Raw genomic sequence first — 12,617 nt, 5'->3', positions numbered from 1 at the left:
CAAATAATTACATCCACAAACTGTAAAAGGGCACAAAATTAAGAAAAAATCTGACATTTTTACCTACTGTTATTGCAAGTAACACCGAATATCACTAAACTTAAGAGGCAAAACATTTTATTTTTCACTTTATATACTTTGTGTTTAACAGCACTTCATTTATGGTCAGTTTCCTCAACCTTTCACACAGCAGTAAGGCAGAAAGAAATCTTTTTAACAAAAGAAAAGGCGGGGGAGGGGGAGACTAAAATTGAGACTGGAGGGAATGTGTACAACCTGAAATTACTTGCTTATTTTTTGAAAAATAAGCAAGTTAATGGGGGTGGTATGTGTCCCCATCCCTGTAACATCTTTGGTGAGGTGGAAATTAGAAAGATAATATCAGTTTCTTAAGGCACTGTGAACAAGCATTTACATGGGATTGTGTGCCATTTTACTACACATGCTGTTTTGGTGATGAAGATAAACCTTCATTTTTATTTTTTGTAGGTGCTTGTAAGCTGCTGAAATTTTCCATGCTTGGTCTCAGTTTAGAAGTCACTTTTGAAAGGGAATTTTGCTCAAATTAGCTCTAAACCAATTTGAATTAACAGGGGTAAAAAAAGTACTTGTGTTTTTAGGTAGCTTTTTTCCATGCAAAACTGGAAGCAAAACTTCAATATCAGAAGTCTTCAGGTAAGATGCTCTTTGGTTACTTTGTGAACTTTCAAAATAAGTACAGAAAGTAACAGAGTATAGCTTCACTTCAAAAAGAGTTTGTGTGCTTATCTCAGGTTAGCTAACTTGACTTTAAATAGCAGTGAAGACATGACACCTTGGCTTTTAGCTTTCCTTAGCAGCTAAAGTTAAAGCTTATAGGGAATGGGGGGAGAGTTGAACTTGAGCTGCTAACCAGAGTTAAAAGCAGTTGCCTTCACTACTGTTTCACCTCAAGTTAAGAATACATTTTTTTTTTTGGTGCATTAGAGATGTACTCTGAGTTAAGTGTCTTGCCATCATTGCAATCCAAGTTACTAATTGTGCTACTTAAATACCTAGCTAATAGACATAGGAAAGTCTCATGCTCAGCAGAAATAAGGCAGCTGGAACTTGTAGATTCTACATGTAAACAGCTTTGAATTTGTATTTTTTATTGAAAATGGAAACTAAAATATGAACTTTAGTAATGTTAACAGTGCATTAATTTCTTGGAAGCTGTCAGTTATATAGTTAACACTGGTTAATACTTGTGTTCTGGGAAGGGTCAAAGTGTTCAAGGGAGGTCAGTATGAGTGGAATTGGCATCAGTGTGATTCCACTGTGTCCCTGATTCCATGCATTGTGAAGCACATTTAGCCTTGGTTTCTAGAGAAGTAATACGAATGCTGTAAATAGGCCATGAAGTCATTTAAAACATAGTTTTGCATCTGAAACCACTTTCAAAAATAGTTTCACTTTGTTCTAATGAGGACTTATTAAATATGAGCATTCAACAAGCAAAATGCCTCACTAAGCAAATTCCTTACTTGAGTAATTTGTGACTTAATCTCAGATCTTGTAATAGAGTTGATGTGTTGCAAATGAATTTTGATGTTCCAAAGAGCTTGATTAAATAAGTTCTCAGTTCCCAACAGGCAGTTATTTACCTGTAGTGAACTTTTAAGTTCAGCCAATCCATGCAATGAAACGGCCGCGGTTACATGGTCCATAAAAGAGGAAGCTGTGATGCAGCTGGCGCTCAACAGGAAACTAATACAGGATGTGTACACAAATTTGACGGCTCAGTTTCCTCAGGCTAGATAGGTGTATGTACATTTTAACCTAAAAAAGAGGCATTGATGCAAGTGTAAGTTACCAAACTTAGACTCAAGGCTGGAAATGGAAAAGCTATGTCTTCCATATCAATTTTAATTGCTCATACTACATATGTGAAGGTAAAAACTTAATAGCTTATAGCTTCTGATTTTGGGGCTAGAAGGGATGTGATCGTCTGTCTGATCTTTTGCTAACAGCCCATAGAATTGCCTTCTAATTCTTGCAAGGATCCCAATAACTTGTGGTTGAACTAGAGCATATCTTAACTAGTCTGCAATGTGTGGATGACTACGTTGCCTTAGGAAGCTTTTAGCTTTTTTGTTTTAAATTTGGAAGTAAATCAGGAAACTTGCATTTTAATTTAATTACTGATAAGAGACTGTGCTTAAATAAGAAATCAAGGCATCTACTTCTGTAACTCTTTGAGCTGTGCATAAACCTGTTTTGTGTGCTGGTAGAAACTAAGTGACACTTAATATTCCTGACCACTGAAGCTCCTTCTGTAGGAATCTAGTAGTTTTGCTGAGCTAAGGGGACAGACTGTATTTATAATGTGCTATGTACTTCATAGAGCAGATAGAAACGGTCCTTAAGTAAAAAGGAAAGGAATAGAGAGATGGACTAGGTAGAAAACATGGAGAGGAGGCAAACACAGGAAGGAAATGTTTTATATAAATTTCATCTTAATTATAGTTAATAACACCCAAGGACCCCATCCTACTTAGATATACACACACACGGACACAGTAAGTACTTCAAGGCAGGAACAATCTATAAAAGTATGAACAAGTATTTTCCTGCTTTTCTCAGCAGATGATGCACTTTTTATTGGGTGTGAGGAATTTGCTCGTATCCTGTGTTGGACTAGATTATTTTTTTCTCTTAATCTGTGTGTGTGTGTGTGTGCTCTTTTTTTTTTAAATCTGTAGATAATGTTTAATTTTCTTTTGTTAGACTTACACTAGGTGTCAGGTAAGACTTTCAGAAATGGAGGTCTAAACTTAAGATCCTAAATCCTGATTTGGAAATCAGGCCATTTATTTAGGTGCCTAAATATGGCCTTAAAAGCTGAAATGTATATATGATTTTTGAAAAAAATTGTGGCCCAAGATTTTTCGGACAATAACCAGCATGGATAAATCCTTAAACCTGACTCTTACCCTCTTCCCCCCCCCCCCCCCCCCAAAAAAAAAGGACTTTTGAATGTGTCTTTAAAAGGACACCACTGTATTTGGGAATTTCCTTTTTTGTGTATCTTTGTTGATGTTCCCTGTTGTATTTAATTATTGCACTTGGTATCTTTTAGAGCAAGTGATTCTAAAACTCTTTACTATCACACCTCACTCTCCTGTCAAAGGAGATTAGTTCAGGCCCCATGTTCATATTGGCTGAAGCTATAAAGTTTATAATTAAACAATCAGAAGCTCATCCATTTCGTTACAAAGTGTCATTGTGTGTGTTTAGCATTCCTAGTTGTGGAAAAACCTATCCAAACTAAAACTGGGAGTGGCTTTCAGTGGAATTTTGGGGTAATATTCCAAGGGGAGAACAACAAAATGGGAGATAAAGGAGATTAAGGCCTGGGAGCTGCTATCTGCTACAGCAGGGGTAGGCAACCAATGGCATGCTTGCCGTTGGCATGCGAGCTGATTTTCAGTGGCACTCGCACTGCCCGGGTCCTGGCCACCGGTCCGGGGGCTCTGCATTTTAATTTAATTTTAAATGAAGCTTCTTAAACATTTTAAAAACTTTATTTACTTTACATATAACAATAGTTTAGTTATATATTATAGACTTCTAGAAAGAGACCTTCTAAAAACATTAAAATGCATTACTGACACACACAACCTTTAAATTAGAGTGAATAAATGAAGACTCAGCACACCACTTCTGAAAGGTTGCTGACCCCTGTGCTACAGTTTCCTTCTGATGATTGCAGGCTGGCTGTAGTCACCAATAAGTGGAGCACATAGAGTGGAGAAGAGAGTTATTTTGTTCTCAGTGCTGGTATTGTAGTGAATCCCAAAGATGGCCAAGAAGAGTCATTGCAGAGGAAGCGCTGCTGGGTGGGTGACTGGGTGGGTAACTAAAGCTGGTACAAACATACAAAAAACTGAGAAGCCCATGCAGCAACTTACATTTTTAACTTACCCTCTTGAAAACAGGAAGTGAGTTCCAGGCCTCGCCCGGATACTCTCCACTCCCTACCAATGCAGCCTGGCCACACAGCTTGAGAGAGCCTACCCTATAGCAAATCCAACAAAAAAATACAGATCAGCCTATCTTCCTGAATGGATCCCATTGGAGAGTTAGTGTGGCATATTCATAATTTAGATCTGTTTTAAATTGGTTTACACTTAGTATTTGAGCTTGTTAGTTGTGACCTGGTGTCACTTTTGAATATACTGGGTAACTTAGTTGGAGTTCTATACTCCTTCCGTTTTCATGTAGAAATTGAATAAAATGAACCAGTAATTCTCACTAAAGCTTAGTCTATGCTCAATTCACTTCTTAACCAACTTTCTTTTGCCCCTTATCTTCTCTGACATTCGACTTCTTTCTTTTGCCTTATTTCTCCCACAACTAAGCAATATTTAGCTATTTCTTGCATCGGGTATATTATAGTATTGCCAGCAGCTGCAATGGTGTTGCTCTTGCCACCGATGGGGATTGCATCTGAATCCTTATGTCTTTAGTGCAATTCTGCATCCTAGCATGAATGATTCACCATAAATCATTTTAAAAGTAGAGTAGTCTAGCCCCTATCTTCTTATGGCTCTGTTTCTCTAAAACAGTGATACTCAGACTGAGGCTCTTTAATGTGTGCTGCAAAGAGCTGCAGGAGACATATTAAAACACTGTGCTTTTACTATGTTATTAACCAATTAAGTTATCTACTTGCACTAAATTATTAATTTGCTGTGAGAATTTTATATGTTAAAAATATATAGTATTATAGTAAATGAAACAATGAATTCACACTACTGTGGCTCTTTCGGGTAATGCTGATTGCTAATTTGGCTTCTGAACCGCTGAGGTCTGAGTATCACTGCTCTAAAACACTCCTCCTCTCCCTTTTTTAAAATAAGAATCCTGTTTCTTAAATCAGGACTGAGTTGGTCTCCATCTTGTCTGCTTTTCACTGACTTTTTTTTTCTCTGAAACATTATTCTTGTCCCTCAGTCATACTATAAGTGATTACACTCGTTATAGTTGGTATGGCAACACCCATTTTTCATGGTGTGTGTGTGTGTGTGTGTGTGTGTATATATATATATATAATCTTCCTACTGTATTTTCCACTGCATGCATCTGATTAGTGTGTTTTAGCCCACAAAAGCTTATGCTTAAATAAATTTGTTAGTCTCTAAGGTGCCACAAGTACTCCTTGTTCTTATAACTAAATGCTAAACTCTGCCTTTGTATGCAAGTGCCATAGAATGTAGTGAAAATATTAAGGGAGATTGTGTAGGTCATTAAATATTTCACTGATCTCTGGTCTTAACCTCAAATATGTAGTCAAATTGACCTGAATGAAAGGACTACATTTACCAGTAATTCTTTTGAACAAGGGCTTGTCCTTTGAAAATACACTAACCCTGCACTCTCCTGGGGGGCCAGATTATTGAAACCTAGGTATTGGGCACATGAATGGAGTGTGTTCCCTAAGATGTGGCATCAGATTAGACGTTGGAATTTTTGCAGCTTACGTATGCTTCTTACTCTACCATGTCTACATAGGTTAGCAAATTCCTGTTTTTTCTGGTGCTAACCAAAGTATGACACGGAGTAGAGGATTAATGTCATTATCTACCATGCCTACATAAGTCTTCCATGTAGTGAAGGGCTTAATGTGTATGAAAAGAGCAGTATAAATGACCGTGCTGAAGGAGGAAATGCCAGATGGTGCTTTATATCTTGTTCTGAGAAATTCTTTGCTACTATTTCCTAAAATTGGCTTAATTCTTATGCACCCATGGCTCAAAAGATAAGGTTGCAGTGAGGATTCTATTGCAAACCTTATTTTTAGCAACCGCTGAAAATGTCTAACAATTTCCAGATCTGTTCTGAAGACAAGTAAGCGTTTGAAGAAAAACTGGTAATTCTTCACTTCCGTCACATGGATGGAGAATAACTTGTTACAAAAATGCAGATTGCATTAAAATACTTGGGTTGAATTGAAATAATTGACAGAAACTGCCTAAACAGAAGGTAACATTGACAACCAAATTAAGGCTATGTCTACACTACAAACTTTACAGCAGCACAACTGTACTGCTGAAAGCTCTCCCTGGCAGGAGAGCCTCTTCTGCCGACATAAAGCTGTCCACACCAGCACTTTTGCCTGTGACACTTATGTTGGTCAGGGTGTGTGTGTGTGTGTGACACCCCGACTGACAAAAGTTTTACCAACAAAAGTGGTCATGTAGACCAGCAGTTCTCAACCTTTTTCTTTCTGAGGCCCTGCCCAATATGCTATAAAAATTCCACGGCCCACCTGTGCCACAACAACTGTTTTTCTGCATATCCAGTAGATTAAAAGCCAGGGCCGGCAGTAGGTGGTGGCAAGCAGGGCGACTGCTTGGGGACTCATGCCACGGGGCTCTATGAAGGTAAGTTGCTCAGACTTCAGCCCCAGGCAGTGGGGCTTGGGCTTTAGCTTTCTGCCCTGGGCCCGAGTGAGTCTAACACCGGCCTTGCTCTCTGGATTATTTTGACGGACTCCCTGAAATATGCTTGTAGCCCCCTGGGGACTCCGGACCCCTGGTTGAGAGCCACTGGTGTAGACAAAGCCTAAGTTAGTTTTGTCGTGGCCCAACCCTGTACTCTTCAGTTAATTTGCATTGCCGCATCTGTAAGTGATATGGACTTCTGGACACCCTTCCCAGAAAGTTGCTTTCTGGACTCTTTTTTTTCTTCATGCTGTTTGTCACCAGTTGGAGGCAAGATGCCAGCTGATACCATAACTTGACCAATAGGTGTGCTGAATAGAAAATATCAGCTGGACTAAGGCTAAAAATTACCTAGTGTATTAATCAGTTTCTTATGACCTATTTGTGGCTTGTGTGAAATTGAGAGCGTGGGGCTACCTTGGCCAGAGGGCTCCAGTGATCGAAGATGCTCATTCTGTAGTTGAGACTGCTCGATGAAACTGGGTTGATAATGACAGTGCTTTTCTGTGAGAAAGTAAGCAAAAAATCTAAATATTTTCTTTTGTTCCCTTAGATTCAAATTGGATTTGGTATACTAACGGACTTCAGCTATGCAGACAATTAAATGTGTGGTCGTGGGTGATGGTGCTGTTGGTAAAACATGTCTCTTAATTTCTTACACAACAAACAAATTCCCATCGGAATATGTACCAACGGTGAGTATAAAGGGTGAAAATGTCATTGTTTTTGGGTGTTGGGGGCGAGCAAAAGGAAAATCATAATTCTGTAGTTGTTTTTATGGTCTGTATACTGTTACTTTCTTGTGCTCCTCCCAGATCTTTACTTTTATCACATCTCTCCCTCTCTACTTGGTACCCAGACCTGACGTCTCATGACAAGCTAGGAAGCAACATGTTCAAGGCACATTCTGCTTATAATAAGCAAAAGTTATAATAGCCTCTGTATTGCTTCTCCTTGTGTGTTTTGAGACATTGGCATAAGTGAATTCTTGTCCGTGATTTCTGTTCCTCCTGCATAGCCTTCATCTGAAGACCTAACCCTCTCATCTGTTGACAGCACAGTTGGGTGCTGTGAGTGGGATTATTTCAAGTTCTTTTAACTTTAAGTGGGGTATGAGCAGCATACATGCTTAAAAGATGTAATTTTAAATAGGGATGATTCCTGACCATTCATTTTTTTCCAGCCTCAAATGCATGTGCTCGCGCTGCTTCTCCTGTCTTTGGGGGGGTGTTACTGTCCCTCCTCATATTCCATCTGCAAGATCTTGAGCCTGAGGACAAGAAAAGAGGCAGAACTGCCTACAGGCTCTCCTACTGCAAGAGATTTTGGCAATCAAGTCTTATGGTTCTGAGGCTTCCAGTACCTCAGTTTCTATGATGGACCCATGTTTGTCTCATGACCCATCTAGGGGCTAAGAGGTAGTGGAGGTAGCCATATACTTAAGATTGCAGGAATCAAGGCAAAGGAATTTGACCAGCAAGGATCAGAAGGTCTGTTGGTACAAGGTATCAATATACTTCCCTCTCCGGTTTAAGCTTAAAAGAAGCATGGCAAAGTTGTGGCTGCAGAGGATCAATCTAATAGCTCTATGAAGCATTACCCCACAGGTCCTAATCCTCTCTGTGGTCTTGAAACAAGGGCGGGAGGGAGGTATCTAGAACCCCTTCTTCCTTTCCTTTGGAGGAGGAAAAAAATCACTAAGTGAGAGTGCTCAGGTGGCAGTACAAGCTTTGGTTCTATTGGAACTGATTCCCTAGTTCTCCTTCAAGTGATTGTGCACGTATACATTCCATTGTGTGTGTGTGCGCGCACACAATGCACTTGAGTTGGAGACTTTTGCCAGCAGTACCACTAGTCAGCGCATGTGCCCCTGCTCTCCTCGTGGTCTCAGGCAGGGGCATAAAAGGGGCATGTTCACCGCCTTCCTCTGACTTTCTTCTCACTGCTTGTGGCAAGAGCTGGAGCTCCATGTAGCCTTAGCTTTGGTCAACCAGCTTTAGAAAACTTTCTCTATAAAGTTGTTATAGTTATACGATAAGTGTAGTTTAGTGTATATAGTGTAGAATAGTATAGTTATATATACTTTTATTACTACCTGGAAGATTTACTATGAAGAAATCCCTGGTTCTAAACAATGTGCCACATGCAAGGCTGTTATCCTGGTCAGGTGGGCACAAGAGAGAGAAACAGGAGAAGGCCACAGATGGGGTGTCCAAAGCCAAAACCTGAGCTCTGTGTGTGTGTGTGGGCGGGGGGGGGCGGCAAAACCAAAACCCAAGGGCTTCAGCCCTGACAGCCCCAGGGTGGGGATTGTAACCTGAGCCATGCCACTCAGGGCTGAAGTTCTTGGGCTTTGGCCCTGGCCTTGGGCAGTGGGGCTTGGGATTCAGCCCCAGGCCTCAGCAAGTCTAATGCCACCCTTGGCGACCCCATTAAAACGGGGTTGTGACCCACTTTGGGGTCCTGACCCACTGTTTGAGAAATGCTGCACTAGACCCTCTCTCCAATACAGACCTCAATATCCCCCTAAGAAGAGACCAAGATCTCCTAGACATCAACAGCTGTCTTTAATGTAGTGGGCCCTTCTCATCAGACATCTTCAAAACAGTCATTTTGACATTTTGTTTGAAGACAGTATATCAACAATATCTCCTTTTGAGTCACATCTATCCTTTTTTTACCGTGCTTGGGAAAACATTACATCAGACAAGTGGGTCATGGTTAAGGAGGGATATGTTATCCAGTTCCTTTTAGCAACCTACGTTCCTCGTCCCTCTTCAGGGCCCCTCTCATGAGACTGTTACTTCAAGTGCTGTGGTCTTTTCTGGAATTGGGAGCAATAGAAGAAGTTCCTTACCAACATGAAGGGAAAGGCTTCTATTCCCGATACTTTCTGGTTTCGAAGAAATCTGGGGACTTCCATCCTATTCTAGACTTAAGAAAGCTGAACGGATTCATCAGAAAGATCAAGTTCAGGATGGTCACCCTTGCTTCTTCCCTGGAGATTGGTAGCTGTCCTCGATTTTACAAGATGTATACTTCCACATTGTGATACATCCCTCCCACATTAATTACCTTCAATTTGTGGTAGGCACCAACCACTACCAGTACATAGTGCTCCCTTTCAGTTTGTCATAAGCTTTAAGGGTCTTCACCATGTGTATGTCAGTGTTAGCAGCACATCTGTCACTTAGGCATTCAAACTTTCATTTACCTGGACAACTGGCTGATGTGGGCAGCATCAAGAGACCAGATTCAACATCAGAGTTATCAGATGCCTGTCATTAAGTCGTCATTTGTCTATGTCTGAAACTAAATTTGGAGAGGTCTCAAGTGCAACCCACTCAATGTATATCTTTAAGAGGGGCATACCTCAATAGTCATGGCTTCTCTCCCAGTGGAAAGGTATAGAACTATAGCAGCCTTTCCAATGGCCCTATAACAGTGTGTACCTGCCTGCAGCTCCTAGGCCTTTGTTCCATCATAGATGCATTTCTTCTTCCTTGGTCCAATCTGCTCCTATATACATTCTCTCCAGTTCCTCTCATTCCCAGAATTCTCAGGAAGCTGAAACAGGACAAAGTATTGTTGATCATCATTTTACGAGCATGGCCAAGACGTTGGTTCACGGATCTGCGTTGCCTCTCCATCTGTTCACTGAGAACTTCACCACTAGTGGCAGATCTTCTGTCCTAGAACTAGGGTGAATCTCCGCACTTACCTTACTGCATGGATGATCTCTGGTTGAATACTCAAGAGAAACTGTGATCCCGATAGGTCCAGACCATCTTGGTGAGTAGCAGAAAGGTCCGCTAGAACCACACACAAATCAAAGTGGAAGAGATTTTCCCCTTTGGGCACAGTCCCACAAAGTATTGCCACGTCACAGTCCAGTTCGTGCATAACTGCAGTATCTCCTACATTTGAAATCCTCAGGCCTCTCAGATAGTTCTTTGAGAGTTCACCTGGGTTCTATTTCAGCATATCTGCCAATAGATGGATTTTCCATCTTCTCTGATCCTCTTGTTTTGAGATTTTCAAAAGGCCTAGTTAAATACTTACCCTCCTGTGTCTGAGATTTAAATTTAGTGTTCTAGATTTGTGGGTCCCCCTTTGAGCCTATGATGACAACTTCACTGTCTGTGTTGTCTATGAAGATCACATTTTTAGTGGCAATCACTTCCATGAGGAGGGTTTCAGAACTTAAAGCTCTTCTTGCTGACCTTCCTTTTACAGTCTTTTGTAAGGACAAGGTGTTCCTTAATACACATCCTAAGTTTATGCCTGAGGGAGTGTCAGCCTTCCATCTAAATCAAACCATTAACCTTTCAGTTTTTTTCACGAAATCCTATTCCTCTCAGGCCGAGGAAACTCTCCATTGGATGTTCATAGAGCTCTGGCATTTTATTTGGAGTGTACTAGATTCTTTAGATAAGGGGTTCTCAAACTGGGGGTCGTGATCCCTCAGGGGGTCTCAAGGTTATTACATGGGGCGTCGCAAGCTGTCTGCCTCCACCCCAAACCCCGCTTTGCCCCCAGCATTTATAATGGTGTTTAATTATATTAAAAAGTGGTTTTTTTATAAGAGGCGTCGCATTCAGAGGCTTGCTGTGCGAAAAGGGTCACCAGTACAAAAGTTTGAGAACCACTGCTTCAGATCTTCTCCTAGACACTCTGTAATCTTTGTTGAAAGATGGAAGGCACCAACATGGTCATAGCTTTTCTACACATTATGCCATCATGCAAGCCTCTCATGATGGCGCCGGCTTTGGCAAATTGGTGCTACAGTCTGTTTAGATCTCAAGTCATTCCACCTGAAAGGGAACTGTTGTTGAGTCACCTACAGTGGAATGTATATGTGCACAATCACTCAGAAAAAAGTTACTTATCTTACAGTAACTTGTGCACAACACATCTCGAAGAACATATACACTCCATGACCCTCCCACCTTCCCCGCTACTCATAACTGAGGAAGGAATGGCGAAGGAGACGGCGGAGATGCCTCTTCTATGCCATCACCTAAGAGCATGAGGAGAGAAGGAGCACATGCTCTGCCAGGTGGTAAAAATCTCCGGCTTGAGTGCACTGAGTGTGCACACACCTACAGTGGAATGTATATGTGCACAACACGTCTTGAAGAACAACAGTTACTGTAAGATAAATAACCATTTTTTCTGGAGCTCCTTAACAATAGGGCAGTCTCTTCCACAAAAGAAAATTACTCTGATCCACTCCCGTATCTGGGACTATAGGAAGACTCCTACCTTCTTAATCTTGGACCTAGGGGCTGTCCAGGCTGGCCTCTAGCATCCAATGTGGACCTGAAGCTGTTGGAGGTTAGGCTCAAAGCCCAAGGACCTATGCATATGCATTGATCTGCAATTCCACCTTCTAGCAAGAGTAAATCTTATTACAGACATTGGAGGGATTGAGTTTGAAGCTTGAATGATGTGCTGGCAATCTCTGTGATTCTACCTATACCACAGGAGGAGGATGGAGAAACTACCCTCTTGCAGATGATACAGTGCTCTCAGATCAGGGTTTAAGTCCACTTTTGAACCCAGGGGAGATGGCTCACTGTTTTGTCTCTGAAAACTGCATTCCTTATAGCTGTAACAACTGTAAAGAAGTGTCAGTGATCTTAAGGTTCCTATGACTGATCTTTTTTTTTTATGGTTTTCCATGAGAATGTGGTCCTTTGCAGTCATCCCAAATTTTTTCCTAAATTGATAAGATTAATATAAGGTAATCATTTGTTATATCTGTTAGTATCTCTTTCAGCTTTGGGTTCCTAAACCAGTCATTCTCAACCTTTCCAGACTATTCCCCTTTCAGGAATCTGATTTGTCTTGTGTACCCCCAAATTTCACCTCACTTAGGTAGACGTTGCAGGGAGTAGTCAGAAGGCTCCTGCAGGGCCCTCAGTCAGCAGAGGGAAGGCAGCAGCTGAGAAAGCCCATGGAGAAGGTTGAGCTCCAGGTTGGAGGTGCTAGAAGCTGACTGACAGACCCTCTGAGAGGAGAGGCTGTGCCCAGCTAAAGCTGGGTTGAAGACAGAGATTGTGTTCTATTTTTAAAGACTGTTATTTGAGACTACTGAGAAAGAGACTGAACTAGGGTTGAGACCTGGAGAGCCATTGTGTACCCAGG

The 12,617-nt window shown here is 41.2% G+C and overlaps 1 protein-coding gene across 2 annotated transcripts in view; it reads left to right on the top strand.

Moving 5' to 3' along the window:
* Window positions 1–6,996: 6,996 nt before the first annotated feature.
* CDC42 (cell division cycle 42) overlaps window positions 6,997–12,617 on the top strand; it is a 26,947-nt gene continuing 21,326 nt past the window's right edge. For both annotated transcript variants that reach the window (XM_024208757.3, XM_024208758.3), the window contains exon 1: window positions 6,997–7,162. In XM_024208757.3, the coding sequence (XP_024064525.1) occupies window positions 7,058–7,162 (105 nt within the window). In that variant the 5' untranslated portion in view covers window positions 6,997–7,057. The remainder of the gene's footprint in view (window positions 7,163–12,617) is intronic.

Source organism: Terrapene carolina, unplaced genomic scaffold (assembly GCF_002925995.2).
Source record: "Terrapene carolina triunguis isolate 2854851 unplaced genomic scaffold, T_m_triunguis-2.0 Scaffold714, whole genome shotgun sequence".
NCBI lineage: Eukaryota > Metazoa > Chordata > Testudines > Emydidae > Terrapene > Terrapene triunguis.
This window is presented reverse-complemented; position numbering and strand designations above follow the sequence as displayed.